The following is a 27,060-nucleotide window of genomic DNA, read 5'->3' as shown; positions in this document are numbered from 1 at the left end:
GCATGTCATTTACATTTTAATATAACTTAAAAGAAAGTGAAGCTCTTCCCTCCCACCGCTTCTGTGGATCTGTATTTGCTCTTGATGAGAAATGAATAAATCAAAAGTGAAGACAATAAAAAAAACAGACTAATCGTGTCATTTTTTTGTTAAATACATGATTTATGTGCATGGAGTTAAAAACTAAGCTTTATCATTCTGAGTGGCAGTACAGTAGCTGCCGAAGGCATCAGAGTAATCTACTTGTCAAAGCTTCTCTCCACTTGAGGTTATCAGGAATCAGGTATCAGTTTGTTTGTTATAATACCTCCACTATCATTTAGTATGAACAAAACAGATGATGTTCCCTCTACAGTGCGATAGGATTACAATGTGTAAATCATTGTTCACAGTGCATGTGTAAAAATGGTCATTGCAAATGTGTACTATGATGTAAAGGAAAGAGCAGACAGAAAGCTTCTGCTGGTCGAGTCGAGACTAATGTAGCCGTCATGGAAGTCACACTGTTGCTCCACCCTCATCGTCCGATCTGTACGATCCATTTCATTCACAATTCAAATATTTATTTTCTTCTCAATCATCTGAAGGCACAGGGAAGGGCCGGGCAGCAGGCCATGTGTACTGATGTGGTCTGCTGCACAACATCCAAAAACAATAATGAGCCACACCGGCTGCTGCAGGCATGAAAAGCAGGATTGAAGACTTCTACGATGGCTACCTTGCTAAGATGAAATATAAATAATTGATTGATTGTGGCACCATTTGATTGAGTTTAAGTTTTCAATATGAATTACAAAGATTTACCAGAAATACCAAATGGCAGACATTTGCTAGATGCATAACATAACTGTAGTTTGTCCACTAACCGCATACAACATTAGCAGCTCTTGAGAGGATTTCAGCTGGTCAATGACATTTACAATGATGAAGAGTGAAGTCCACCCTGAAACAGAGATCAAAGGAGCGAACACCATCATCACCATCACCATCATCATCATCATCATCATCATCATCATCATATCTAATCACATTTAAAGGATAAGTCCAACATTCTGGGAAATCCATGCAGGTCTAGCTGCTTTCTTGTTGAGATTTAGGTGAGAAGATCAGATCTGGGGTTTTTTTTGCCAATGGTGGAGTCTTTATGCTAATTTTTCTCGACAGGTTAAGAATGAAGAGGAATGATTAATGATTATGTTCAGTGGTATCTGTTTACAGGCTAGCTCTTTATAGGCAAGCAGCTATTGGCTCGGTGTTGGTGTAGCTTCATAAGTCATCTAAGTCTCAGCAAGAAAGTGTGGGATCAAACCTTTACCTTGAAATGATCTGACAAGAATATGTTTACCTGTGTATTCTGAATATTACCTTATTATTCAGCGATGACACTATAAAGGATAAATTAATCATACAGAGGTTCATGTCTTTATCATAAACACCTGTGAATATGCAATACTAGTGTTATTGTGGAAAATAAAAGTGAAAGTACAAAAACAACATCTAATGCCACCTGGTTGCCCAGTGTTGAGGACACAGTTGTCATTACAGGCTATTATTCACATTTTTTCATAACTTGGATATGAGTTTTTTTTCTGTTTTAAAATGATAAATGGGACACTATATTTAAATGTGACAGAAAAAAAATACTGAATATTTGAGTAAGTCATAATTCATGTATCTGAAGCCAATCTTTTTTGTATATATATATATATATATATATATAGCTTATATATATGAAGTCATTATAGAAATGTCAGATCACTGTCAAATCAGTCAAATGCTGAAATACCACCAGATGGTCCCCATGTGCAACCCACTTGAAGAATACTGAGACTATTTGAATTTGAGGCGGCTGTCACATTGTGGGTATCGGTGCTACTGATTGTGGCTCCCACTTTCAATGATGAATGCTGACACGGCTAACAAGACATCTCAGGGGATGCTAACAAAGACAAATGTATGACAAATGTTTTTCTGCAGTGTGCCAAGTGTTTGTAGAAGAAAAATTACAAGTGAAATTCAAAATGTCCTTTCAGAGCTAATGGCGAATAAATTATATAAATGGTAAATGGAAGGCAGTTTGCCATTACATTTTGACTGAATTAAAAGTAAATTCATCACAACCCCTGCGGCATGTGTCCAGTCCTTCTAATCCTGGACGTGACAGTAATGCCCAATCTACTCTTTTCGTTGTGTCCCTCTAAATATATGTATAGATCATCCCTCTGCATCTCGTACAGTTCATGTTTTCTTCTGTGGTTCTTCAGTCAACACTTCAGTCCATGCAGCCCTTAAATGAACGGCTTGTCCCCAATGTCAGTCCATTTCACCAACCAATGGGGATTGTTTTCTCCAGTGTTTTTTTTATTTTTTATTTAGTGTTGGCGACCGATATAAAAGGTCAATTTCCAGAAAGAAGCTACATTCACTCATCTTGGGTCCCCGACTGAAGGAGTTTTGACACTGTGTACTGCATGCGGGCTGCAGATGTAGGTGTAGAAACAAGGTGGATTTCTGTTGTCCAAGCAGGTGAAACGTCCATTTAGAGACGCTGTCAGGCCACCAGACCCAGGCGGGAGATCTTGGCTGACAGGAAGGAGTGGAGGATGAAAACAATTGGCTTTGGACACGAGTGGAGGTCCAGTTGCTGCGGGAGGAAAGGAAAACAACCGAATTAAAAAAGTAGAACAAGATGGAATAAACATGATGGGGATAAAGAGAGAAAAAGATTAAACGATGTGAGAACTCGTTAAAGCATAAGCAGAAGGGGTGGAAGAGAGAAGAAGAGGTGGGGGGGAGACAGAGGGTTTTTAAAGCACATAAAACCATAAAAATATATTCAAAACTAACTCCACAGTCAACAGTTCCCCATGAGGCGAGGATTAGACGGTCCTATCTGGAGCTAAGCACTATACACACACAAACACCACATCACTGTGAACAAAGCTCTGTTCATAGCCTGAATCAACAGCGGGTGATTTCACCGGTACTATGACTCATATCCTGTTCCTAGGGCCTATAGGGAGATTCAACCCATAAATTCACACTTAAACTACTGTTTAGTCAGTCAATTTTAACACAGGGGAAGTTTTAAGGCTACCTCAACTCCAGGAAACCCTGCACAATGAAATATGAGTAGACTAATGCACCATAACAGGTCCACACATGATTTTTTTTTTTTCAAATCTGTGTTTTCAAGAGTTGAAATAGATGCTTTTTTTGTGTTTTGTTGCTACGCTGGCGTCTTGCGGCTCAGGGGATGGTGATGTCGGCCAGTGATCCAGACTAAAATATCTCAGAATTATTGGATGGATTGCATTGACTTTTTTTGTACAGACATTCCTGGTGCCTAATGAATCCCAGCAGCTTTAGTAATCCCCTGACTTTTCCCTATGAAGCAGCTCAGTGTTTATGTTTCTGAGTGAAAAGTCTAAATATGAAATTTGGAATAAACATTAACATCCTCTGGATGAACTGTAATAACTTGATCCCTTAACTTTTAGTAATTAAATGTGTCGACTGATTTGTCTTTTGGCCAAATATCTAGTGTTCCCATCAGTCTCACCTGTAGTTTGTGTTTTATGCTCATTAGCAAATTTTGTTATGCTAGCACACTTTATTATCTGCTTCACTGTAGCATGTCAGCATTGCCATTATGAGTATGTTAGCATTCAGCTCACTATGTCACAGTGACACCAGCATTACTGAAGACTCATAGTCTTGCTCTTGTCTTTGCTTTTCTGATCAATCAGAGCTTAAGTTTGTATATAATTCTTGTTTTTCAAGCCACAATCAATGGTCTGGCTTAAAGTATCAATCACGGTGACAAAATCAGACATCATTCCTGCCAAGTGGTGACAGGAGAGTCAACACTGTGGAAAAATATAGCTACAGCTGATTCTGCTTTCAAATGTTAAGCTAATGAGCCATCAGCCACATCCACAAGTGTTTTGGGATCTTTTATGAAGCCTTATCTACGACTGTTCTGGGATTCAGAAACTCTGCTGACGCGAAAATCTGTTGCGCTGAGGTAGCCAACAGAGGGGTTTGAATCAAAGCTCCCAAGTCTTTGCTTATTTGCCTACAGCATAAACTGAGCAGTCAGACATGGATGTCTTTATACCGAGCTGAATGTGTACTATCATACAGACAGATCCAGATGATGACACATATAAAGCAGTTCAGTCTCCAGTTTGTGAATCCCAAAAGCCTAAAGAGAAAATATTCTAGTCTTAACTGCCACTGTACTTATTGTACCAGCATACAGTAAATGACACTGCCATGGTTTTATGATGAATGACAAAACATCAGTGTTGTTTTTCTGGGTGGAAACTGTTTGTATTAGTGCCAGGGGAAGATAACACAGGAACTGCTAGAGCTCATTCTCCTGACACCCACGTTTTTATTCACATCAGCATTGTCCATAAGATCCAAGAGGCAAAATATGAAACTTTGATGAAATGATGAACATATTGGGCAGTGGGAGTACTTGTACTTGGTTGTTTTCAGGTATAAACATCCAATTGGTCCCGATTGTGTATCAAGTGGCCCCTGAAACCTCGAGCCACCTAGACGTCCATACACTGAGCTGTTGAGTGGTGTAAAAAGATTAAAACTCTTACAGTAAGTGACAGGCTATTTTTATAGAAAACTCCACTCTCCAATGCTCTTACCTTGCGAGACCTGTATTATGTGTGCAGTTCCTTTTATTACAAGAGTTATTTTGTGATGAAGTGCTGTAATTTACTTTCTGCTGTACCACTTTCCCCCTGCCCGTCTTCTATATTTGTAGTCCAGTTAGTGTTTTGCTTCATTTCCCACAAGGCTTTCTCAAACCCCATGAGAGAGCATATGAACTTGTTCTGTTTACTGTGAGCTGCACATGACCACAGCCAAGGAAGCTAAATATATATTTCTTTATCCATCACTATAACTTTGAAAGCTCAGTTGTTTGTGTATTTCAAAAAGATGAAAGAAAGCCATTTTGACTCAGTGTAACTTGAAATGAAAACATAAGAGGGCTGTCACTATTTATTTGACATTTGAGCTACTGTTCCTTTGTGGGAAAATTCTTCCAAACAAATTACATGCCCTGTGCCACATCTGCAAAATGTACAAAATTCATTCTGGTATTACTTGGGTAAAAAACACCATCTTGTACAGAAGGTTTTCTACCTGTGTGACTTTTTAACATTGCTAAATGTCAAATGTGAATTCTGCTTCTCATATTACTTTAGACATGTTAAACTATGTTAGACATTCTTCTATAATTAATATCTAATTTAACATGGTTTTAAAGTGACATAAACTGTCTGTAAGCACATCTACATCTTCTTCCTCACTGAGAAATTGTTGATCAGGCTTCATGGCTGTTAGGTTGACCTAAGAGTAGTGCACTGAGATGATGTGTACTGTTATGATATTGTAATTATAATAATGGGGCTAAGTGTAAGGAGGGAACAACATTGCATGTTTTTTATTTACAAAGCTTTGCCTGTATATCTTACCAGTTTAATCTCACTTAGAATTTGTAACTTTCACACTCATTCACAGGACACCTTGGTTTTACAAAGGACATAATTAGGGAAGACTGCCTTTCAATTCTATGCCCCCCAAAAGTGGAATAACCTACAAAACTGTCTGAAACTGGACCGTCTTATTTCTTTGAATAGTTTTAAAAACTTGCTATCAAATGTTCTACAGCCTGTATGTAATTGTGGACTATGATATTGATGTATTTGTATATTGTATAACTGTGTTTTTGTAATCAGGGCGTCATTGAAAAAGAGAGCTCGCTCTCAAATGACCTTCCCTGAATAAATAAAGGTGAAATGAAAAAAAGATTGAACATCACTTGCAGCTCATTTTAGCAGCAGAAGTCACAATATTCTGAGGTGCATGTTTTTTAGAACAGCAACATATTTTTCACCTTGTTTAATTTCAGTGTACCATGCACGACTTTGCACAACAGAGCTTCTGTCAGAGCATGTGAACATTGCATTTTGTGTGACAAAACATAACACTTTAGAGATAAAAGATACTCACTATCTCCCCCTCCTTCCCTCCAAAGTCGAGGAACAGCATGCGAACTCCGTCGTCTGAAGACATCTTTAGTTTTTCATAGGGGTATGAAAGGAGCACTTTGGGCCTTGAGGGGGTGTGAGTTCCTCTCTCCTCCCCGTTCTCCCCGTCTGCCAGTTTGGGGTCAGCCAGCACAGAGAAGCCCTGTTCGTAATGAATCACCAGCCGGCACTCCTGACCCTGGTACAGACAACCTGGACGGCAGACAGAGGGCATTGATCAGTTTTGATTGTTAATAAGTCTTCCTCTTCTAATTCATATTTGCTTGGAGTAATAACAAGAATGACAGAAATAAGAGTGTGATGTAAATCTCAGTTGCAGTGCAGTTTTAAATGCATATTGTGGCTTGGAAAACGCTGCTTACTTTTTTAGGGATACACAGTACATCTTGTATTGTCTAGTGGCTTTAGTGCCAAGTTTTGGCTTCAATTAGAGGGGCAGCCAGGGACATTCAGTGTGATTAATGTGTTATGTAAGAAGGTTGGATTTTTCTACAAAGTTATTTCACTTTCTTTGTTGTGAACATAAAAAAGACGTATGACATTGATACAGTTCCTATTTCAGCTGCATGGTTTTAGTGACAGAGGTGATCATATGGCTGGATGAAACAAACAAACAAACTTCTATATGTGTGGTGCATTACAGTACATGAGACAGCTCTTGAAACATGTGAAAGAAAAACATCATTAACTAGTTTTATTAGTTTTTAATTACAATTTGCCCAGAAGCATTCATTGCTAAGTCAACAAAGCTTTGAATGTCAGTAAATATATTCTAAAGATTGAGTATTGAATGAATGAATGAATGTCCAGCCTTATATCACACTATACTACTGGTTCCAATTAACTCTGTGGACCTGAGTTTATTATGGTTTCATAATAGAAAACACTTATAACATGGACAACAATGTTTAATCTTTGGCCTTTTTTTTTTTTAGCTCTGATATTGTAATGACATTCATGGCTCCGTTTTCCTGGTTTTCTGTTCAGAAGACAGTGACTGACAACAAAATGGTAGCATACGTTTTAATAGGAAAAGCATAGATTATACTGTACAGTATAATGCCTTCCTGTCATTTATCACATATTATAATGTTCAGAGGTTTTTCTCATTGGTATCAATGTGAAACAGGCAACATCAGTGTTGGCTACATGTACAGTATAATAAACGAGAGGGAAACATGGTACAATTTTCTGTTCTCCGAATTATGCTTAATGTATTAAAATGTCGTGCTCATCTACAATGCTGCCACCGACACCCTGTTGATACACTAGATTTCTATCTGTGTCCCATGTCTCTTCACTCAGAGAACACATTATAGTTTCAATGACAGCCTCTTCTCTTCACGTGGAGACCATCCCGCTGAAAGGAGAGAATGTAATTTATCTGTTCTGCTGCATTTCTAAGCACCTTCTTTCCCGCTCTCTCCCCTCACTCTTCACAGCATGTGTCCCGCTGAAAGCCGAGTGTACTATCTTTAACTACTCCCCCAATTTACGCATCACTTTCCTCTGCTTTAATGAAGAACCTGTCTTGTCTCCACACAGTGTGAACTGAACGCATTTCCCCTTTTTTTTCCCAGTACCTTGACAGCAGAGGTCCCCCCCCATCCCCACTGTCCCAGCAGACATTAAGACTGCACAATGAAATCTTCATCTAGACCATGAGCTCCTCTCTCGACAACATCTGATCCACCAGGAAGTGTGTTTGTGTGACAAAGAGACAGCGAGCGAGAAGAGCATTGTTATCTTTCCATTGTTTGCTGACAGCCTGAACAGGATGTGTGTGCATGTGTGTAACATGCATGGAGTGTTGGATGTGTTTACATATGGCAGTGAGAGTGTGTGTAATGCTTCATTACTGGCTTGCATTGTGATTGTATTTTTCATTTTTGTAGACATGTGAAAGAGAAATGGAGATGTATATACTGTACAGTAGGCGTCATCCATACCGTATCCACCATATCCATGTGTGTGTGTGTGTGTGTGTGTGTGTGTGTGTGTGTGTGTGCATGTGTGTTGTTGCTGCCTGTGGCTAGCGTCATTCTGTTTTATCTGACTATCAACAGGCTGTTTCTTCATGTTTAACCACAGCATCAGTCAAACCACTCTAACCATCCTACACACAGCTAAAGCTCTTTATCCATAGGTGATATATGTCTATGGTAAAACACTGCATGCAAATAATTCCCGAGTCAAATTCATCCCGCACAGAGCGGCAGATGGACTGGTTGTACTGCGCCACATCATCAAGTCAAATAAAATTCTATTTGCAGTGATTCTTTTGTCCTTTTTTTGGCCATCTTTTTAGCACATTTTAGCTGTGTGTGAAAGTGTGACATAGATCACTAACTTTATGGTTCAGCAGAGGGGAAACTCTCATACTGAAATAACCTTTTTACAATTAGAAACACTGCAACAAAGGTGACTCTAATTAGTTTGATTATCAATTAGCAGCAGTTGTCAGCTGTAGAGGAGGCAGGGTAATTAGCACTTAAATGAGAGAGTGTACAAAGCAACATGAGACAAAGTCAGAGCCAAAATTACAGGTGCAAGCGTTAAATAACACTGCAGATAGACAGTATGCTAGAGGGAGGAACCCTTAAACATTATGAATGAAGCTCGAAAAACAGACTATTGAAGTTTGTTTTTTCAATTACACTTCACCATCAGCTGTTTGGCAACACACTTGACTCATAATATCCAATCAAATTTCTCCAGATGTCCAATGAAAGTCACTGGATCTCTCTCTGTGTGCTGCCTTTGTAGTATAAATGATTACAACTGTAATTGTACAACTATTTGCTGTAAATGTGTTCCTGACGAACATGTCTTTGCAGGTAAACTGCATGTGGCAGTGTTTGCAATGCTGTGCTTAAGGGTTTATCATATTTTGTCCAATCCCTCATTATGCATGTGATGTTTTTCTCAGGAGCTGACTATTGTTTTTTAGTTATTGCAATAGCTATACAGTATTTTACACATTTTCAGTAGTGATACCATAGAGGCAATGCTGGTCATAAACCATGCTGATCAAATGAGGTGTTGCATGTGGAGTAAAGCAGCATATTACAGTAATCTATCCACTCCTTATCAACTGTGAGATACACAGAGCAAACAACAGAGGTGTTTTGATTACAATTTCAGGAGGTCATGCTGATAAGAATAAAAGTGTGAATCAAAAGAAAAATGAGGCACACGCTCAGTCAAATATACAATTTAATATTCACATAACCCTAAAGACATTTCATTCATGATGAAAAATGAGTCTCATAATGTGTAATATCATTCTAATGATGTATAAACAATGTGGCAGGACGAATGTCTCCCTAATGGCATAACAGTTAGGGTAAATGGGGCAAAGAGTGTGGGGTCTTTGTTGTGTTCAGGAGTGCAAATTAGACCTGAAACTCTACTCTTCCACCTGAGAGGCTTGATCTATGGGGCAACCAGGGTTTCCCACCAGAGTACACACGCACACAAACATACGGGGACACACATACACGCACACACACACACAGAGAAAGGGGCTTTTCAGGCTCCAACAAAAGCCCTGCTTTCTGCCTGACGGTGAGTGGACAAGACAGAAGGAGGGAAGGAGGGGCAGAGAGTGATAACTGAGAGACAGAGAGGAACTGAATGAATGAGGGCAAGAGAGAGAGAGAGAGCGAGAGTGGGAGAGGAGGGAGACAACAGCTCAGTTACTATAACGACAAGTGGAAACACAAAAGGTTATTACAGGACAGAAAATCAGTTTTCACTGTCATTTGTTTTAAACTTGTAGATCATATCATTAAAAGCAGTTTCATAGTTTGACATCCCACTGTGCTCAATTTCAAGTGTCACAGCAGGTTAATAGTTTAATTTTCCACAACCACTGAGGTAAAATAACTTCATTTGTGCTGCAAGCCATTAAACTGTTTACCTGTTCATTAAGGAGCTCCAACTGACCTAAGAGATACTACAGCATCATACAACAACATTAACAAGAACATTGTACTGTAGACGTAAAAAAGGAGGAGGATGATTGTTGACTTTAAATTGATAAAAGTGATATTTTGAATGGAAAAAGTTAATTCATGACCCTGTAGGGAGCATGTGAGAAAACAAGATAGCTGCTCTGGTGTTTTTCAGCAGCCAGTTACTGTAGCTTGGCTTATCTTTCAATATCTACTGTAAACTGGGGGAAACATCTAGTCTGGATCTGTACAAAACAAATGAATCCCAAAACAAAACCAGAAAAAAAGAACTTGTTTTCGTTTTGGTAGAACACATGTTGAGCTAGGATCTGGATTTTGTTATCTCTGGGTAGTACCAGGCTGTTTCCCCTTGTTTCAAGTGTGTACTGTGTACTAACCTAAACTGAACTAACTGTTTCTGGCTGTGGTCTTGTATGTAGCGCAGCCACACAGCGTTATCAGTCTTTTAATCCAACTCTTGGCATGAATGCAAACAAGCTTACAAAGTAAATGCAGGGGAAAATGTGATTGTGAAATAACTTATTCATAGTTACAAACACTTCTGCAAAGAGGAGTCTAATGAGGTTGATCACCAATTAGCAGTAGTTGTCAGTGAGTTCACAAACATGAGACCAGCTGATGAAGATATAGTGAGAGGATTGTATAGCTACCAAATGGACCCTGTAGTGAGGCTGTTTCTATAAATAAATAAATTGGATTATTTTAGGCGCACTGCAAAGGATCAATTTAAGTTATTCATTTCTGTTAAATTCCCTAAGCTATTGGAGTCTGCTAATTGCTCAAAGTATCAACATAACCTCTGAAAAGTTTAAATTACTTTGGACATATTAATAACAAAAATGACAGTTGGCCAAGTGTAGCTGAAATTTGATTTCATATCCGGACAAATGACTTTCCCCTTTAACATCCCATTAAGAATGTCCTGCTACCCGGTGAGTGATTGAGAGTTCATCCATCTTCAGAGCTAATCTTTACCACGGGCCTTGATAGTGAATAAACCACTGTAATGATTTATCCGGATGTTACACAGATGAAAAGCTGACAAGGTCAACGAAACAACTCCTCTAGTGGCAACTGCTGAAAAATGAATGAATGCACTTTGTATGCATTATCACACTCCTTCTCATGGAAGTGTAAATTACTTTCCTACTTCCACATAAAAGGAAGGACTTGGTGCTAACATCAATCTGTTTCAGAGAAGTTATGGCCTTCATTTGAGACAGAAATTCAATAGTAAGCAGTAGAGATTCAAAACCATTCTCATTTTTCTCATTCCTTTTGCCTGTGTCACTGACCTGTGTCATAAATCAGCTTTACAGTACAGAATTAAAGCTGCTGTAACAAACAATCTTAGCCATCGAAGTGGTAGGGCACTATGAATGTCAGAACTTGTGGATGAATTGAGATAAAATTGTGTAGATTCATGGTTCCTACAGGATGAATCCTAATAATATGTAGATCCTGACTTTGAGAATCACCACAAGGTTGATTTGTAATGTTTCATTGAACTGCTATAACTCAGCTTTGGGATGGATTTCCAGTAAATTAGGTAGAGACACCCATGTCCTCATTAGGATGTATTGTGATCACTTTGGTAAACCCTTTTGGTCAACATTTGATCTATTTGTAGGAGAACATTCATGAGGTTGCCAGCCAGAAACTACTCCACATTAATGCTAACACTGTTCTGTATCTCCTTGGTGAATAGATTATAAACTGTTCACTATCATTTGTCATGTCAAAGTCTTTCCATGTTCTAAAATTGCCCCAAAAAAGTCTATTAATGCAGATTTAAACTGTATCTGTTGGCTCAGCTGCTACTTCCCAGCTAGGACACACTGATGTGGAGCAGCTTGTTTCAGTCTAGACAGCGTTTTGTCATGGGATTAAATAAGATATCCTTCTAATGTTCACATTTCCCAGCAAACTTCTCTGACATACAATATCCGGCGATTATCACACACCGTTGAGTGTTGAATGTAAATCGTGCTCGGCAGACGTGAACCAAGCCTTGCTATGCTAATCACAGCGTGACATTTAAACCTGGATCAATGGGTGCAGACATGATTTTTAAGAGTTTGGTGGTGAAAAAAGCTGACAGAGAAGGGTGTAGTGTAGCATAATGCTGCTGGATGCATGCTGTTTCATAAACGTGTGGAGTTTGAAGTGAAACTTAATTTGGCACAGTGCTATCAGAGATAGAGAGATGTGGAGGGGGCGGGCAGGAGGGGACCCATGGGAGAAGTGTTATTCCCAGGACATTATGAGCTTGGAGAGGGAAGGAGGCAAAGAGGGAGCTAGAGGGAGGAGGAGGGGGGGAATTCCCTGGATGACCAATACCTAATGTTAAACAGTGCACATGCACATTCACACACACACACACACACACACACACACACACTGGGAAAGCATTCCTGGCTATAAATAGCAAGGTCTTTGTTCACATCTTCCATATGGCTGTCAAATTATATCACATCCCTCTCCTCTATCTCAGTAGGCTGTGGTTGTATACATTTTTTCTGTATGTGCTGGATTCAGACTTTATTTTAGGCTTGTGAGACTTCAGGCAGCACTTACCCTTGAAGCCTTTTCAATCCCTATGGATGTGTTTGCTGCAGCGTGTTGGAGCACGACTGATGAGGCATCAGTGAATCCAGTTTAGTGACCTGTACAGCTCACTCCACTCTATCCACAGCTACACCTTGATGTGTCTCTGGAGTCTGCGTGTGAATGTTTCACCCATGCTTTTCCCCCTTTTAAAAAGGCACGTGCGTTACTCAATCTGAATATATGTTTGTGTTATGCAACTTCACTCACTTGTAGTGACTTCTTTGATCATCTCAGCTGAGGCGTGACATCCGTTGACTATGTGTCTGGTCCACAGGGACAGATCCTTGGTGGTCTCAGCCCGGAACAAGTGAGTCTCGATGCCGAGTCGCGTGCCAGTCCGAGTGGCAAAGAACAGCTCCGTGCCAGAGTGAGGGGACCCCCGGTCAGGACCAGAGTGGACCAGACTGAATAAACACAGACGCTGATGTAGTTTCAGATAGTATATCAAAGGAACACATGAATTATCACTAAGAAAGTAAGTTGTTATGAAAAATTATTTCGTCACAGGAAAAGAAACTTCTATCTTTCTAAAACATTCTTGTGTTGTGCTCTCATTGTGCTTTTTCCATAGTTTCACAAAACCTGGATATCAAAACTGTTAGCAAGTACAGTAGAACAATATTTGTTTGCCAAGCCAAAAGCTGTCAAGTCAGCAGCTATGAGTCTAAAAGTCTGCCACTACCATAGCAGCTCTGTAAGGCTCCACCATTTACATGGATAAAACAGTTGCAGTTCTAAGTATTTCTAATCCTTGGCAGTGTTGAAACTGCATGGTTATAGCACTATCCTATCCTATTGTTTGTCACCAATATCAGTTTTGATAGACATAAATTAAGCAGTGGTGTTAATATCAAAATGCATTCAATTACTTTAACAACAAAAATGTCTGCAGGTTTGATGATGCCGTACCGTGTGGCTAAAAGTGGGTAAATGTGTGCAGGGCTCTGCCAGGCCTCCTTGCCTCGTGGTAGACTGTCATAGAGCAGCAGGTCTTTCTCTGTCAGGACCACCAGCACCGGCCTCCAGCACTGCTTCTCGCTCTCTGTCTGCAGCACAAACAGATAAACAATGAGATATGGATGACTGTCCCCGTCTATCCATTTTCTATACCCACTTGCACTGTTTGAGGTCACAGGGGACTGTGCTATTAAAATGAAAATAGAAAAGAAAAGAAGTTATTTTCTTCATGGATTACTGCACTGTTTTGTTAAGTGTACAAATTACCACAGTCTGGAGTAATAACTTTAAAGTGATTACAAAGTATTATGTGCTCATTTCTACAATAACATCAAATGATCGTCAACCGATTCTTAAAACTGCAATATCATTTCAGTAAATCACAAAGGTTGCTAAACCTGAATTTGAATCAAGCACAACCTTGATTTATTTGATGCTGGAGGATTCGGTGTGCCCATGCCCTCTCAAATTTATCGCCAACGCTGAAAGCGTCCTCAGGTTTTTAAATAAAGCAGGTACTCCATCAGAGATATCAATGGTAATGTGCCACTGAGCTGCTTTATGTGATGTGTCTGAGAGACGAATGGTGTTTAATATGTACACTTAGCAGTGTGTGGTGTCAACCAGATTTCACCTCTCACTTCGTGGATGCATTATTTTTCACTCTCAGTCTTTTTGTTTCTGTCAGTGTTTAAACACCAAATGTCGACTAAATGTTTTTGAATGAAAAAATAGCAAATGATAAAGGTGGCAGGTGTACAGGTACAGGTACACTTTCAGCACATTGTGTGCCCCCTCACCCACGCATCATTCCTAATAAGCAAAAACCTTGCTTTCCCTTTAGAAACACACACTGTTAATCTCTTAACTTAGAGCACACACACACACATGCACACATGCACACATGCACACAGGCGCGCTCTGTATTTCATTTTACAATGCTCTATAACTATTCTCATTATGAGAGCTTATCTGTAGCCCAGCCATGGAATCCTAAGCTGCTCTTTGAAGTTGTGCCTCAGCCAATCATACCATGGGATTTGGAGGGTCAAGGGTCATCTTTTTAACATAATGAGAATATGTTGCTAAGTAACAGTATTGTACTGCATTTGAAGGATCAAATATTGGCAAATTCATGGGTACTAAATTAGACAGGTATGTGTGTGTGTGTGTGTGTGTGTGTGTGTGTGTGTGTGTGTGTGTGTGTGTGTGTGTGTGTGTGTGTGTGTGTGAGTGAGTGTGTGTGTTTGCACAGGTGTGTGATTGTATGTGGAATAGAGAGGAACGCTTGAGCTGTGTACTCGCTTGTGTGAATTTCAAAAATGTATGCACGTGTGTGCACAGCAGATACGCACAAAGCAAAAATATGCATCATACACACACTGGCTTGTGCACAAACACACACACAAGACCCTCTTTGTCGTAATGTATTCCTGAGCTTGTAACCTCAGCAGTCACAACCACATGTCAAACTCCAAGCCTCACCCCAAAGGCTGACTATTATTATTATTATTAGAAAATATTCTTCACCAAAGTGGACACTAGTTTTGACACCTCACACACAACAAACAACACAAGCCAGACATAGCACAGAAGACAACACATGAAAGACAGCGTAAAGAACATATGAAAAGCATACTGCTTGTTGGACATCACCATTAATAGGTGAAGTGCCTCTGACAATTTGTGTATACAACACACCAACAATTCAAACTGTGTCTAAAGAGTCAATACAAAAGAAATGGAAGTTCAAGAGTTATGGAAACACAGTATGACTAATGAGTGTGGACAGAAACACATCCTTTTTTTAAAGGTTACTCTTTGAGCACAAGAGAATCAGCTAATATGCCCTCAATATCCAATGTCCACACTTTTAAGATGTAAAACTAATATTGTACCTCACACACACATTCACACATGCATCTTCACAAGATAGTCACCAAATAAAAAGTGATAAGGTACCCCATTAAAAATGTGAGAAATGAAAAAAGTAGTGGTGTCTCTCTCACACACACACATACTCCTACCTTAGCCGCCAGCCATCCCAGGTGTCGTATCTCCTTGCTGCCAGCCACCCCGGTCCTGACTGTGTTCTGGATGACCTCTGCGAGTGCCCGCTGTGGTGGGATGACAGTTTTTTGGATAGATGATGGCTCAGGACACATTAGATTCAAAGCAGCTCTCTGCAGCAGCTGCATCACAGCCATTGAAATATCTAATTCTAATGGTCACTCTGATGATGAGAGTCACCTGTGACAGCAGTGTAATCAAAGACAGACCTGTGCCAGCATGGAGGTGACAGAGTGCATGGCAGAGAACCAGGACAGGGCAGATGGTTGGTCTGGGCAACGCAGCACTACAGTGTGCCTGGCATCAGGGGAGTGTAGCTCCAGTTGTCTGGAAGAGAAGATAAGAAAAGTTCAAACAGCTTTAACCTCTCTGTTATCATTCGGGGGGCTTTAAAACTTGTTTGCAACATTAGATGAAAAAAATCATTGAATTTTGAAATTGCTAGCCTTATCTAGCAGACCCAATTCAACTCAATTTAGTCCTCATTCATAGTTTTAGCAGCCAAATATTTAGCTTCACAAAACACTCACTTGTCTCATTCACTTGAGAATGGGCATCCGGACAGAGCAACCTAATGAAGTGCAATGAAATTTAAGTTTATTCAAGTCATTTTAAATCACAGAACAGTCTTTGCTTTTGCATCTTCAGAGGGCCATAAGATACAATGCTGTCTCCCACTAAATTTCCATAACTAATCTGCTTATATCATATGGGAGGATTTCTGGCCTCGAGAGAAATGCATCTGTAGGCCGCCTCTCCATCTTACTGAACGGCTCTTTGATTGTGTGTTCAGTGAATATGAATTTTAAGAAGGTACATGTGGCAGCCTTTACAGTGCGTAATGCCACGTGTTGTTGTTGCATCCATATATGTGGAGTAAAACCAGAAACAAAAATATTCTGAACAGCTAAAGGAAAAAAAAGAAGCTTAAATGTTCCTTCCTGTAGAAGGCAACAAAAAAACCCGATTACAATTGTATACATAAGAATCCCTTAATGTAAGGCAGAAAATAAAGATATAAAATGTTAAACCGCATCAGCATGCCGTTGTGCTGGGATGAATGAGATGGGGCAACGGTACAGTGAGTAAAACTTCCTACAGGAAGCACCGGGGGCAATTTTCTGGTAGTATAGGTTCAGTTTCAACTCAAAACATAAATGGAAATGCATTCTTGATTCAGTGAGTTTGCTACCAAGTATGAAAAAATCCTGCATTTGTGTTGACAGTTTTCCACTGTCCAGGTGAAAAAAAGAGAAACTACTCAGAAAACATGCTTTCCTAGCAGCTTTTTTCCTTCACACACACACACACACACACACACACACACTGGAGACCAGGAAAAGCCCCAGTGAACGTAATAAATCTTCTCTGCTATCAAACCCTCGCAGGCGGGACAGACCGTCTAGATCAGCTCCAGGTGTGTTACTCTGGGTTTAAAAATAGGACTTGAAGCCTGTAAAAGGCGAGTTGATTGAATATAGGACAGGGGTGGGCAGAAGGGGAAGGGGGTGGGGGTGGGAGGTGCTCCAAGACCAGATGTGAGTTTGTTTGAGGACGTTCCTTAAGGATGGTGTCATTCTGACTCCACTAGACCTTATCTGCCATTTTCTGGCCAAGATGTGGAGTTTTACTTTGAAGTTATCTCATCTCTTGAGAGTGTGACGCAGACATAGGGAACACAGAGAATCACTGGGGGAACCGCACATGAACTGGAGGAGCTGTAGGTGGATTTGAATGAATGTCATTAGTCTGGTCCTGCTTGCATGAAGGACAGGCTTGATTAAAGGGTAGTAGAGCTCACAGGATTATACAATATTATCCAAGCTCGGTAGGTGCGTTCCAATATACACATGTGCAATAACTAAATTCTATCATAAATATTCATCCATTACATCAGCTCTGAGAAAGAAGAAACAATTTTAAAGCAATAATAGAGGTTACAACACTGGGAATTCTCATGTCTTCACTTAAAAAAAAAATCTAAATATAAGCCTACTGGAATTAAGCTATTAAATATGTGTCACAGAGAATAACATAGTTAGATTTCACAACAGTTCAATTATTTGTTTTGGCCACCTCTCCCATCCCTGCTTAAATCCAGAGATGACTCATCATAGATTAATTGTTGTGACACCAAAGCAAAGCCAAAGCTGTTTTTAAGTCCTTACTGACGTCAAGTTAGAAGCCTGGAGTTAAATCAAGATCCAAGTGAAGTCCCTAAAACTTCATATGAAAACTACAAGTCGGCTGCAGGTCTCTCAGGTGTCTGAATTCTGATGACAAATGGCGTTTAAACATTTCCTCTGAAAGCCGGGTAATAGGATTTTTGGAGGTGGCTGAGTCCCTTCACAACAAAAGCCTAATGATTAACTATTGGAGGTATGTGGCTGTCATTGTGCAGACACATGCCTGCACTGTTCTGGGCCATCCTCATGTTTTGCCTAGATGGATCCTACACTTTGCATATTGACACACTCACTCAGTAATGTTGAAACGAGTTTGAGGTTTGGAAGAAGTCTCCAAGAGCAAGCAGAGATAACACTGGTGCTAACACTGATCAACAAACAACATTTAACAACTCCTGCAGAGTAAAATCGATTGTTGCAGGTTCCCCTTTGAATTCTTTCCTTTCTAGCGTCTAGTAGTCCCATGTCAAGTCACTGTCAGGGCTAAGGTCTACAACTCTGCCTCCAACACAAAGTCTGAAACTGCCTCCTACACTGAGTGGTGTGTAAATATTTGTCTTGGAGGATCTTCAGCCAACAGTTGGACTGCCTCGAGCTGTCACAAGATACTACATAAGAGGTTGTGTCATTTTAAGTTCAAGGGCAATGCTCCACATTTACCTGGGTGAAAAAGTTTTACCAAAAAGCTTTTTATTTCTTGCATTTAGAAACTTGTCAAGGTTAGACAGTGAGTACAGTGCTGTATAAAACGTCTTACTGTGAGGAACCATGCTGGTTCTGCCTGTAGTCATCTCTTCCTTTTTACACAGCTATACATGTTTTCTATGGACATCCCAATCTCACACATTCACACCCAGGGTTTTGAGTCTGTTGCTTCAGTAATGGCACTGATTAATGGTAAAGAAGGAAAGAGACACATTTCATTCATTTTAGCTAAATCTTTTCTCATCTCTTGTCTCTGTATTTTCCTCTTCTCCTTATCTTTGCTCATCTAAGCGTTTCCTGTTCTTTTGCAATCTCTGTCTGTCTTTCCCTTTTTCTCCTCCACCCCTTGTTCTAACGTCCTCTTACCCCGTCTCTCCACACCTCCTCATAACATCTACAGTACACTGTATCTACTAGGCTATGACTATATTGCCTTTTTTAATTTCATCTGTCATCAAATGTCTCCTATGTCCTCAAACACAGTTTATGCTAATGTGAGGAAAACGTCTTCCTCAGGTCCACTCTACTTCCTTGTCTTTCATCATCGTCTTTCATCACTCTACGTGTCTCGCCTTCCCTCATATTGTTCTGTCCTCGCAGGCTTACACAGAGTTTAAACAACATCTGCTGAAATGAACAGAGAAAACCTCAGAGGGATGCATCACTGCCTTGAGTTTAATCTAAAAAAAATAAGCAGGATTTCACTTTCACTTTTTCTAGAGCCTTTTAAGGCATTTCATTCCTGAAACCGAATTGGGAGAAGGTTTAGTCTCAACCTGTGACCTTTAACTTTTGACTATGTGGTGATGTGACTTTTTACGTTTCACGGACATGTATTAAACATAGATTTCAACTTGGGTGTCCTCCTGTTCAAACATTTACTAAATATTTACTAGTGAGTCAAAGGGGGAATTTGTCCTGGCTGCAACAGTAAGGAAGGAACTCCATAAAAAAACATGCTGGTTACGGTGAATTTGACAGAGGACATCGCGCCCCGTGAATCTGTCCTAGGACTTTGTTATCTGTGTGAAGCACAACCTCACCTCGTCATGAGATGAGACTTATGCAACTGGCTGACCAATAAAGTTATGGCAAACGAAGTAAATGTTCAACCTTATTGTGCATTTAAATAGTTTAATACATCATCCAAGATGTGTGAATGTGCAGCTCAAGTTCAGTTTAAATGTGATAAATGTGATATTTCTAGAAGGAATTGACCAGTGGAACAAAGGCCTTATGCTTTGTAAAGTGAAACTCCGGTCATGTCCTCATGAATATCTGCAAAAGCTTTGAATGTATCAAAACCTCTAAATGTCAAATGTCTTCTGCCCAAACTCACTTGTGCAGATTCATTTTTAAAAGTTGTTTCTCACCAAGGAGCTTTCCATTATTTCTCCAGATCCTCAGAAGGAGCTGGACAAAACTCTCGATAGTCATGTAGCACAACACAGACAAACACCGTCAGTGACTTGTTCTACAAAGACTGTACACATTCCTCGACACATTCCAACTACATTAAGAGAAATGTACTTTTTAATCTTTTTTTTTTTCACTGGTAAATGAAATAAGTTTTGCTGTAGAATAACAACAGAGAGCCATCTGGTCCTGTGCTTGTCAGACATTCTTCTATTTTCATTTTTTGTTTTGCTGTTGTGATTGTTTGTGAGGGTTAGCATTTACATTTGACAGTCTCAACATGGAGACAGCTGACAACATCTATACTCAACAGAGGAAACTTTGAAGTCCCTACTCACTCTCACCACTTGACTTTGATGTTTTTTCCATCGACTGAAGCTTTGAAGGTTCTCGAGGTTCAGCTATCTCAAACTTCTAAAATCATATACATATACGGAGGGTGCACATATGGATGGAGGGATGTCAGTATAGAGATATACAGGGAATTGTAGTGAAATAGAAAATAAATGAATCAAGAGAGGGAGAAAGTGATGGGAGAGGAGGATGGAGATGGAAGAGAATTGATTCAGACAGACAACACAGAAAGCTGGGAACACAGAGAAAAAGAGAGAGAGAGAGATCATAAAAGAAAAGAAAGTGAGAGGAGTGGGAGACACAAGAGGCACAGCAAAACACAAACAAGTGATTGAAAAACACAAGACAGAAAAAAGCAAAGACAAAATGAAAAAAAAAGGATGACGAGTGGGAAGGCAAACAACGTGGTGAGAGAGAGAGAAACAGAGGGAGAGACAAGTAGGACAGAAAGCACACATCCACAGTCTGTGACACCAAAAAAAAAAGTTGAAAGAGTAAATCGCTTTCTTACCCCGTTCTGTTTGATTCGGGCCATTGTCATATTACCAACCAATTAACTTGACGACACCTCCTAAAAGACCGCCCCCCGCTGACTGAGAATTATCTCTGCGCTACTTCAAACGTCTGTCTTTAAGAAAAATGTGGAAATGCCCTAAAAAAAATTCTGAGAAACACGACAGAGTAATCCCTAGAGGATATGAGAAGGAGCTGCAGACCCACAGGGTTGACTTCTCTATTGTCTCACAGTGTTGAGTTGAGGAGCAGAGGAGCATCAGTTAACCTTTGGCTAATTAAGATAACCATTTCTGGGGTTTGCTACTGTACACTCTCTGTAACACACATCCAGTGCTTCCTTTTCATAATGTTGTTGTGTTTAAAGTTTGACTGGAATTGGACTTTTTCACTTTTTCACTTTTTTTTCTTTTCTTTTTAAATATTTTTGGGGCTTTTCAGGCCTTGAATGGATAGGACAGTAGAGACAGGAAATGAGGGAGATAGAGAGAGGGGGAATGACATTCAGCAGAGGGCCACCAGTGGAGTCAAACCAGGGCCACTGTGGTGACGACGATAATCTCTGTATATGGGGCACCTGCTCTACCCACTGAGCTACACGACGCCCCCCTTTCCCCTTTTTTTTAATGTAAGGAAATATGAACAAAGGCTCCCGCACACTGTCTTCACTTGCATAGGCATTTCGGCCAGACCTCAGGACCGAAACGTTGTTTAATAACCCTATGTAAGTGAAGACAGTGTGCGGGAGCCTTTCTTCATGTTTCTCGACCACGCAGGTCTTCTCCGACGCACCTGTCCGTCCGTGCCGGTGTGCATGAGTTTCAGCTCAGCTATGTAAGGAAATATAAAATCACAATGTTTTTCCTTGTGCAGTTGACCAATGCTGTCAAGTGACAAATCAAAAAACAAATTTTAGTTTCAGTTCAACTTGTTATTTTCCGTAACCTTATCAAAACACCAAATCAAACAACCTGTTACATCATGTTCACATCTTGTTTGACATCACAAACTCAGTTGGTAACAGTGGAAAGCAGCATGGAAGCCAGCGACTTTGTTTTACCTTTACTTTTTTTTAAAGCTTTTACTTCACTCACTTCACTTAACTTCACTCTCTTGATGCCAGTTGAACAATGTTCAAGTGCTGCTTGAATGGAGAGCGATGGAATTTGTGGCTGAGTCCACCCATGTTGTCATGACCGTCAGTCAGAGCTGGAGCCAATATAGACTCATGACTAGAGCAGGGTCAGTGTGGCCAGGAATGAATGCTGATTGCACCCTTTCCCACTGGATACAAAAATCAGGTATTAGTGGGTTTTTTTGGTCATTGTCAAAGGGGCTTTAGTAGTTTTACAACATCCTGACCCTGTCTGTGGAGCCAATTTGTTCTGACAAAAAATGTGAATCCCTAAAAACTATTATACGTGAATAGGCTGACTGAATTATGTGAGTGGTTAATCAGTGAAACAATGATTAGTCTGTCGAAGAAAAGCAATAAGCACAAGAGCAGCAGACAGATACTGATAAGACAGCTGCATCTGCAGAGAACAGTTTTCTGAGAGTACAATGAGTGTGTGTGTATGTGTGTGTGTCACCTACCTGTTTTCAGGGTCTGGCGTGGTCATGGCTCGGGTTACATAACACATCTTGAGTGGTATACATCTTCGGTCGCCTTGCAGCGACAGGGATGGCTGGGGCTGGGGGCTTGGAGGGTCCGATGTCAAGGAGAAGGAGATGGGGGGGCTGCCAATGCGGGGAGATTCAGGAGGGGGAGTTTCCCAGCCGATCTCTGACACGGGGGAGCCCTTTTTGACGTATGGCGTGGCCTCGCGCATGTATTTGACTAAGTAGGAAAGTAAGAAAGAGGGAGTGTCAGTATACTTTTGAGATCCAAATGTTCTGAAGAGATTTTAAATCAATAATTGGCAAAATATGAAGGTCAAAATCATCCACTTATTTTAGGTAGAGAAAATCTGTCCAGTTTATCACAGGTCTCAGTAAATATAAGGTTTAGGCCAATTCCCACTTTTTACACAGAGGAGTATAGATAAAAGGAAAGCTTGGTGAAAAAAATGAATCGAGTTCAAATCAAGGCCAGTGTGGCAATGTGAATGCTCATTGTACTCTTTCTCACAACATACTAAATATATCATACAAGATACATCTATAATAAGTAGAAATCTACTGTATATTTCATACTGTGGGAACTTCTCACACGCATTTCAGCACGGGTAACTTGCTGTTTTGAAATTTCGGTTACTTTGTTGTTGAAGGTAAGAGGAAGGATGTGGCGATACCACAGATGTTCAGATACACAGCAGAAATCCTAAATGTGAAATCATACCACCACTGACGCATTTGTGAGTATTACATGTGGCTGCAGACAGCAAGATACGTTTTAGCAACTGCTGTGTGTACTGTATTAATGATGCTTGAACTCTGCTGCAAAGACCCATGAGGATGTGTGGGTAGTCAATGGAAACTTGACAGCGTGTCGTTTCCTTCTTCAGAAACAAAACTTTTGATTACGGCTCAATACCAGCGTCATCCTGCCAGTTCAGGTTTATATGAAAAAGTGAATGGGTATTCTTGGCTTTGAGTTTCATAGTAAAATCGAATAAATGTACAATCTATTACCTTATCATTGAATAGTATGCAAATGAAGTAGCCGTTGCTGCTGTCAACTCGAAACGATCACAGCAAATGTCGTGCCAATAGCCAAAACAGACTCAAGGGGCTCTTCTCTGCTTCTCGGTTAATGTGTTAAAATGAAAGTATTCTTTGTGATGATTCAAACCTCGTCTCTGCTGCTACAGGCGAGCAGGATAAAGAAGAGAGTTAAGGTACCAAAAACACAGTATCTACCCCCAGAGCGTTGGGTACATTTCCAGATAGCGTGGTCACAACTGATGCTGCCGGGCCACCTGAGAAACTTTCCGGGCAGTGAAAACAGAAACCTTCACTTGTAAAAGTCAAACCCTGAATCACTGGAGGCTTTAAGAACTATTTCAAACACAAAGTGTTTTAAGGTTTGAAAAGGGGAGAAGAAAAGTGAAGACAGGACACATGTTTCAATGGAAGACACAAATAGAGAGGCAGAGATAAAACGGGCGCTTAGCACCCGCTCTATGTCCTGAATGCTCTGAATTCCTGGTATGCCCTGGATGTTTAATTGGCATATCCCACTGTACAAGCCGCGTATAATTGGAATATGGCTGGTGGCATTTGTAATGCAGCATGTGAACTATTCTTGGGAGAAGAGCTATAGACCCCTATGAGACGGCGTAACAAGCCTAACCGCCAACCTGTGGAGGAGAGATGACAGGCTGACACATAACACAGGAGAAGAAGACGGGGGTGATGTGAGAGTGTCCTCAATGGACCCACACAGACGACATGATCCAGTTGCACAGTGGAAAAGCCCACACAGTCAGATCAAATTAAAGAGCTGAAAATGTTGATGCTGATGTTTGTTATAACGCATCATCACAAAGAACAGCAAAAGCAAATTCATTGGGGCGTCCAAGACAGTCTGATGACAACCTTGTCTTTCATTACACAAAGAAAAAAAAAGCAACATGTAGGATCCACATTTCAAAAGAAAAACTTAACAATCCAACTTTGACACACCCACTCCTCATCTTCTGTGCTACAAAACACGTGCTGGTGTTCCCCTTAGTGTCTCTCCCACCTTCTGTGGTTGGGGTTAGGGCTCAGATTAGGTTGTGGTTATAAATGCTGCACAGATCAGAAGTAAGTAAGGAGTAAATGAGGATGAGCTTTGATTTCAGATTTGAAAAGAGAAAAACAGTCTTCAATCTGTGAACTCCCATCCTGCACTTGTTTGTATTACGTTAGTCTTGGTTTGCACAATAATGTACAACATCCTCTTCTTGAGTCAAACTGTGACTGGCCACCACAGCTGCCTGTGTTTTGTGACGTCAGTAGTTATCTCCTTTGCAGTAACACATGTTTAGCAAAGCCATGTCCTCTGTAAACCTTCTGCTCGCTGAGATCCCTGCTCACTATCAATGTAAATACAGAGACAATGCAAAGTAAACAGAGCAGTTGTATGGAAGAGCCCCCTATTCAGAAATGAAACGAGACGAATAGACCCACATTCAGTCCTAATCGGAAAAGCAATGAAACCATGTAAACATACTTGGCCTCCTGTAGGCAGTGTAATTAAAGCACGATAAGACCTAATCAGGTATAATACATCCATATAGCATTGCAGGGCTCGAATCAACAGGAGAAATCAGACGAATTATAAATCACAATCTATGACTTATTAACCTCTTGCATCAACCACAAGTCTGGTTCCAGACAACATGGCCACATTTATAAAAAAAAAAGTGACAAAATAGACATGAATGTTGAAACAATATGTCTATTAATCACAATTAAACTGATGCCATAACTGAATTTGTTGTTCATCGAGCAGACAAGCAATAATATTGAATATTCACTATGAATAGGATTTAAAAGTGAGGCTGTTGTTTTCCTTGTATTATTGAAAATGGAATATTTTTAGCATTTCACTGTTGATCATACAAAAGTCAGCTGTTTGAAGTTGTCTTCTTGGAGGTCTTTGATGGTCTGATAGACATTCACTTTTCTTCAAACAGTTGCAGCCCGATTGAGAAAGAGATAAGGGGGAAATTACCTTTGACAAGATTGATATCAAATGATACTGCAGCTATGTTGCCACAATTTCACATCTATTTTCCGAAGTTACTGAGCTAACTCAATTGAAAAAAAGCAATAATGCACATTTTACATAAATATAATGTTTAGCCGGTAATTTGCTTCCGTTAACATTCATGAAGACAGCCTGGACAGAGGAAATGTAAACTCATTGACAAGCGTCACTGTGCCCAGAAATAGAGCTGTAAGTGTTTCCAGCAGAGGGGAAAATAAATGGGGTGGAGTCCATGTGATCATTACACTGGAAGTGTGTAAAATTGTGTGTGCATTCCCCTGGGTCATGTTTTTATTCCATTACAGCACCAACACAGCCAACTGCGCACAATAACCTCGATAGCACGATAAGAACTTGGAGAGGGTATGTCTCCTGCTATTTGAGTCTTCATTTGAATCCAAGTTTCAAGCTGGTTTGCCGTTGCATTAGTTAAACCAAAATGCCCAAATGAGGGGCTGCCCTCCACCATCTGTCTGATTTTATTTTCTTGGCTCACACTAAGAGAAAGTAAGTGCATGCACATACATAGGCAACAATCTTTTTTTCTTAATTGAGACTCCCACTCTCCGCTTCATTTAGAGGTTATCATTACAGCAATTGTGTTGCAGGTGCATGAATCTCACTATCACCAAAGACCAGCTGCTTAACTCCCCAATGAAAACCCAATTCACTTCCCTTGAAAGCTGTTGACTTATTTCCTAACTGCACTCAACCTCCAGTCACTTACACAATTCACCAACGAGGCAATCCTCACAAGTGTTTGAGTCGGTTGTGTTGACGGAGAAATCAGCGGCCCGTGGATTTCAACTGTATCGACCACAGATTTGCAATAAATGTAGACAAACATACACTTGTTCAGTCATATTCCTCAAAGTGTGTTTGCACAGCACCAACCCTGCGTTGCATACACAAACAAACACACTGCTCTATAGCCTACCATCAGTTGTAATTACTGCATCAGTTTCTAAATGGTCTCAACGATATTAAATAAGGTCTGAAATGACTGCACTTTCTGTCACATGTTACGAATGAGGCCGGTTTTGTTTGTTTGGTGAGAAAATGCACCAAAATTAAACGTCCTCTCATTAAGCCAGAGTGAGAAGATTAGATGATTTAACATTGGTTAAAGTTGGAAAAAAGAAAAAGGCTCCTAGAGGAGAATGAAAACTTTCACTGCTACAGCATCAAAACAAACTGTTAAAAATCCAGCTTCAGGCAACATGTTTTGTAAAGTTTGGACCAATACCTCAAATAATTCAAATATCATCTCAATCGATTGAACAGTAAGTACATTTTTACAGCGGGAAGTTGACAAATAAATTTCAAGTGTGCATACTAGGCACAATTACTCACAGTGAGCTTTGAACTTTATGTCAAACAGTGACTAACTCTCTGAAGGCACGCAACTCTCAACAAGTAGATAAGAGGAGGTGTGAATAATGTGTTTTCATAAGAGAACAGTTGGATCTGATGAAGAAGTTTGATAAGATGTC

General features: G+C 40.2%; 1 protein-coding gene across 1 annotated transcript in view; it reads right to left on the bottom strand.

Moving 5' to 3' along the window:
• Nucleotides 1–541: 541 nt before the first annotated feature.
• Nucleotides 542–27,060, bottom strand: part of sntb1 (syntrophin, basic 1) — a 43,647-nt gene continuing 17,128 nt past the window's right edge. Inside the window, exons 2-8 of the mRNA XM_085802505.1 lie at nucleotides 22,465–22,708; nucleotides 15,904–16,021; nucleotides 15,652–15,741; nucleotides 13,577–13,713; nucleotides 12,875–13,071; nucleotides 6,043–6,272; nucleotides 542–2,644 (exon numbers count right to left, since the gene is read on the bottom strand). Coding sequence (XP_085658631.1) covers nucleotides 2,552–2,644; nucleotides 6,043–6,272; nucleotides 12,875–13,071; nucleotides 13,577–13,713; nucleotides 15,652–15,741; nucleotides 15,904–16,021; nucleotides 22,465–22,708 — 1,109 coding nt within the window. The 3' untranslated portion in view covers nucleotides 542–2,551. The remainder of the gene's footprint in view (nucleotides 2,645–6,042; nucleotides 6,273–12,874; nucleotides 13,072–13,576; nucleotides 13,714–15,651; nucleotides 15,742–15,903; nucleotides 16,022–22,464; nucleotides 22,709–27,060) is intronic.

Source organism: Trachurus japonicus, chromosome 16 (genome assembly GCF_045865225.1).
Source record: "Trachurus japonicus isolate A0001 chromosome 16, Traja_1.0".
NCBI lineage: Eukaryota > Metazoa > Chordata > Actinopteri > Carangiformes > Carangidae > Trachurus > Trachurus japonicus.
The sequence above is the reverse complement of the archived record's forward strand: the minus strand, read 5'-3'. Positions and strand labels throughout refer to the sequence as shown.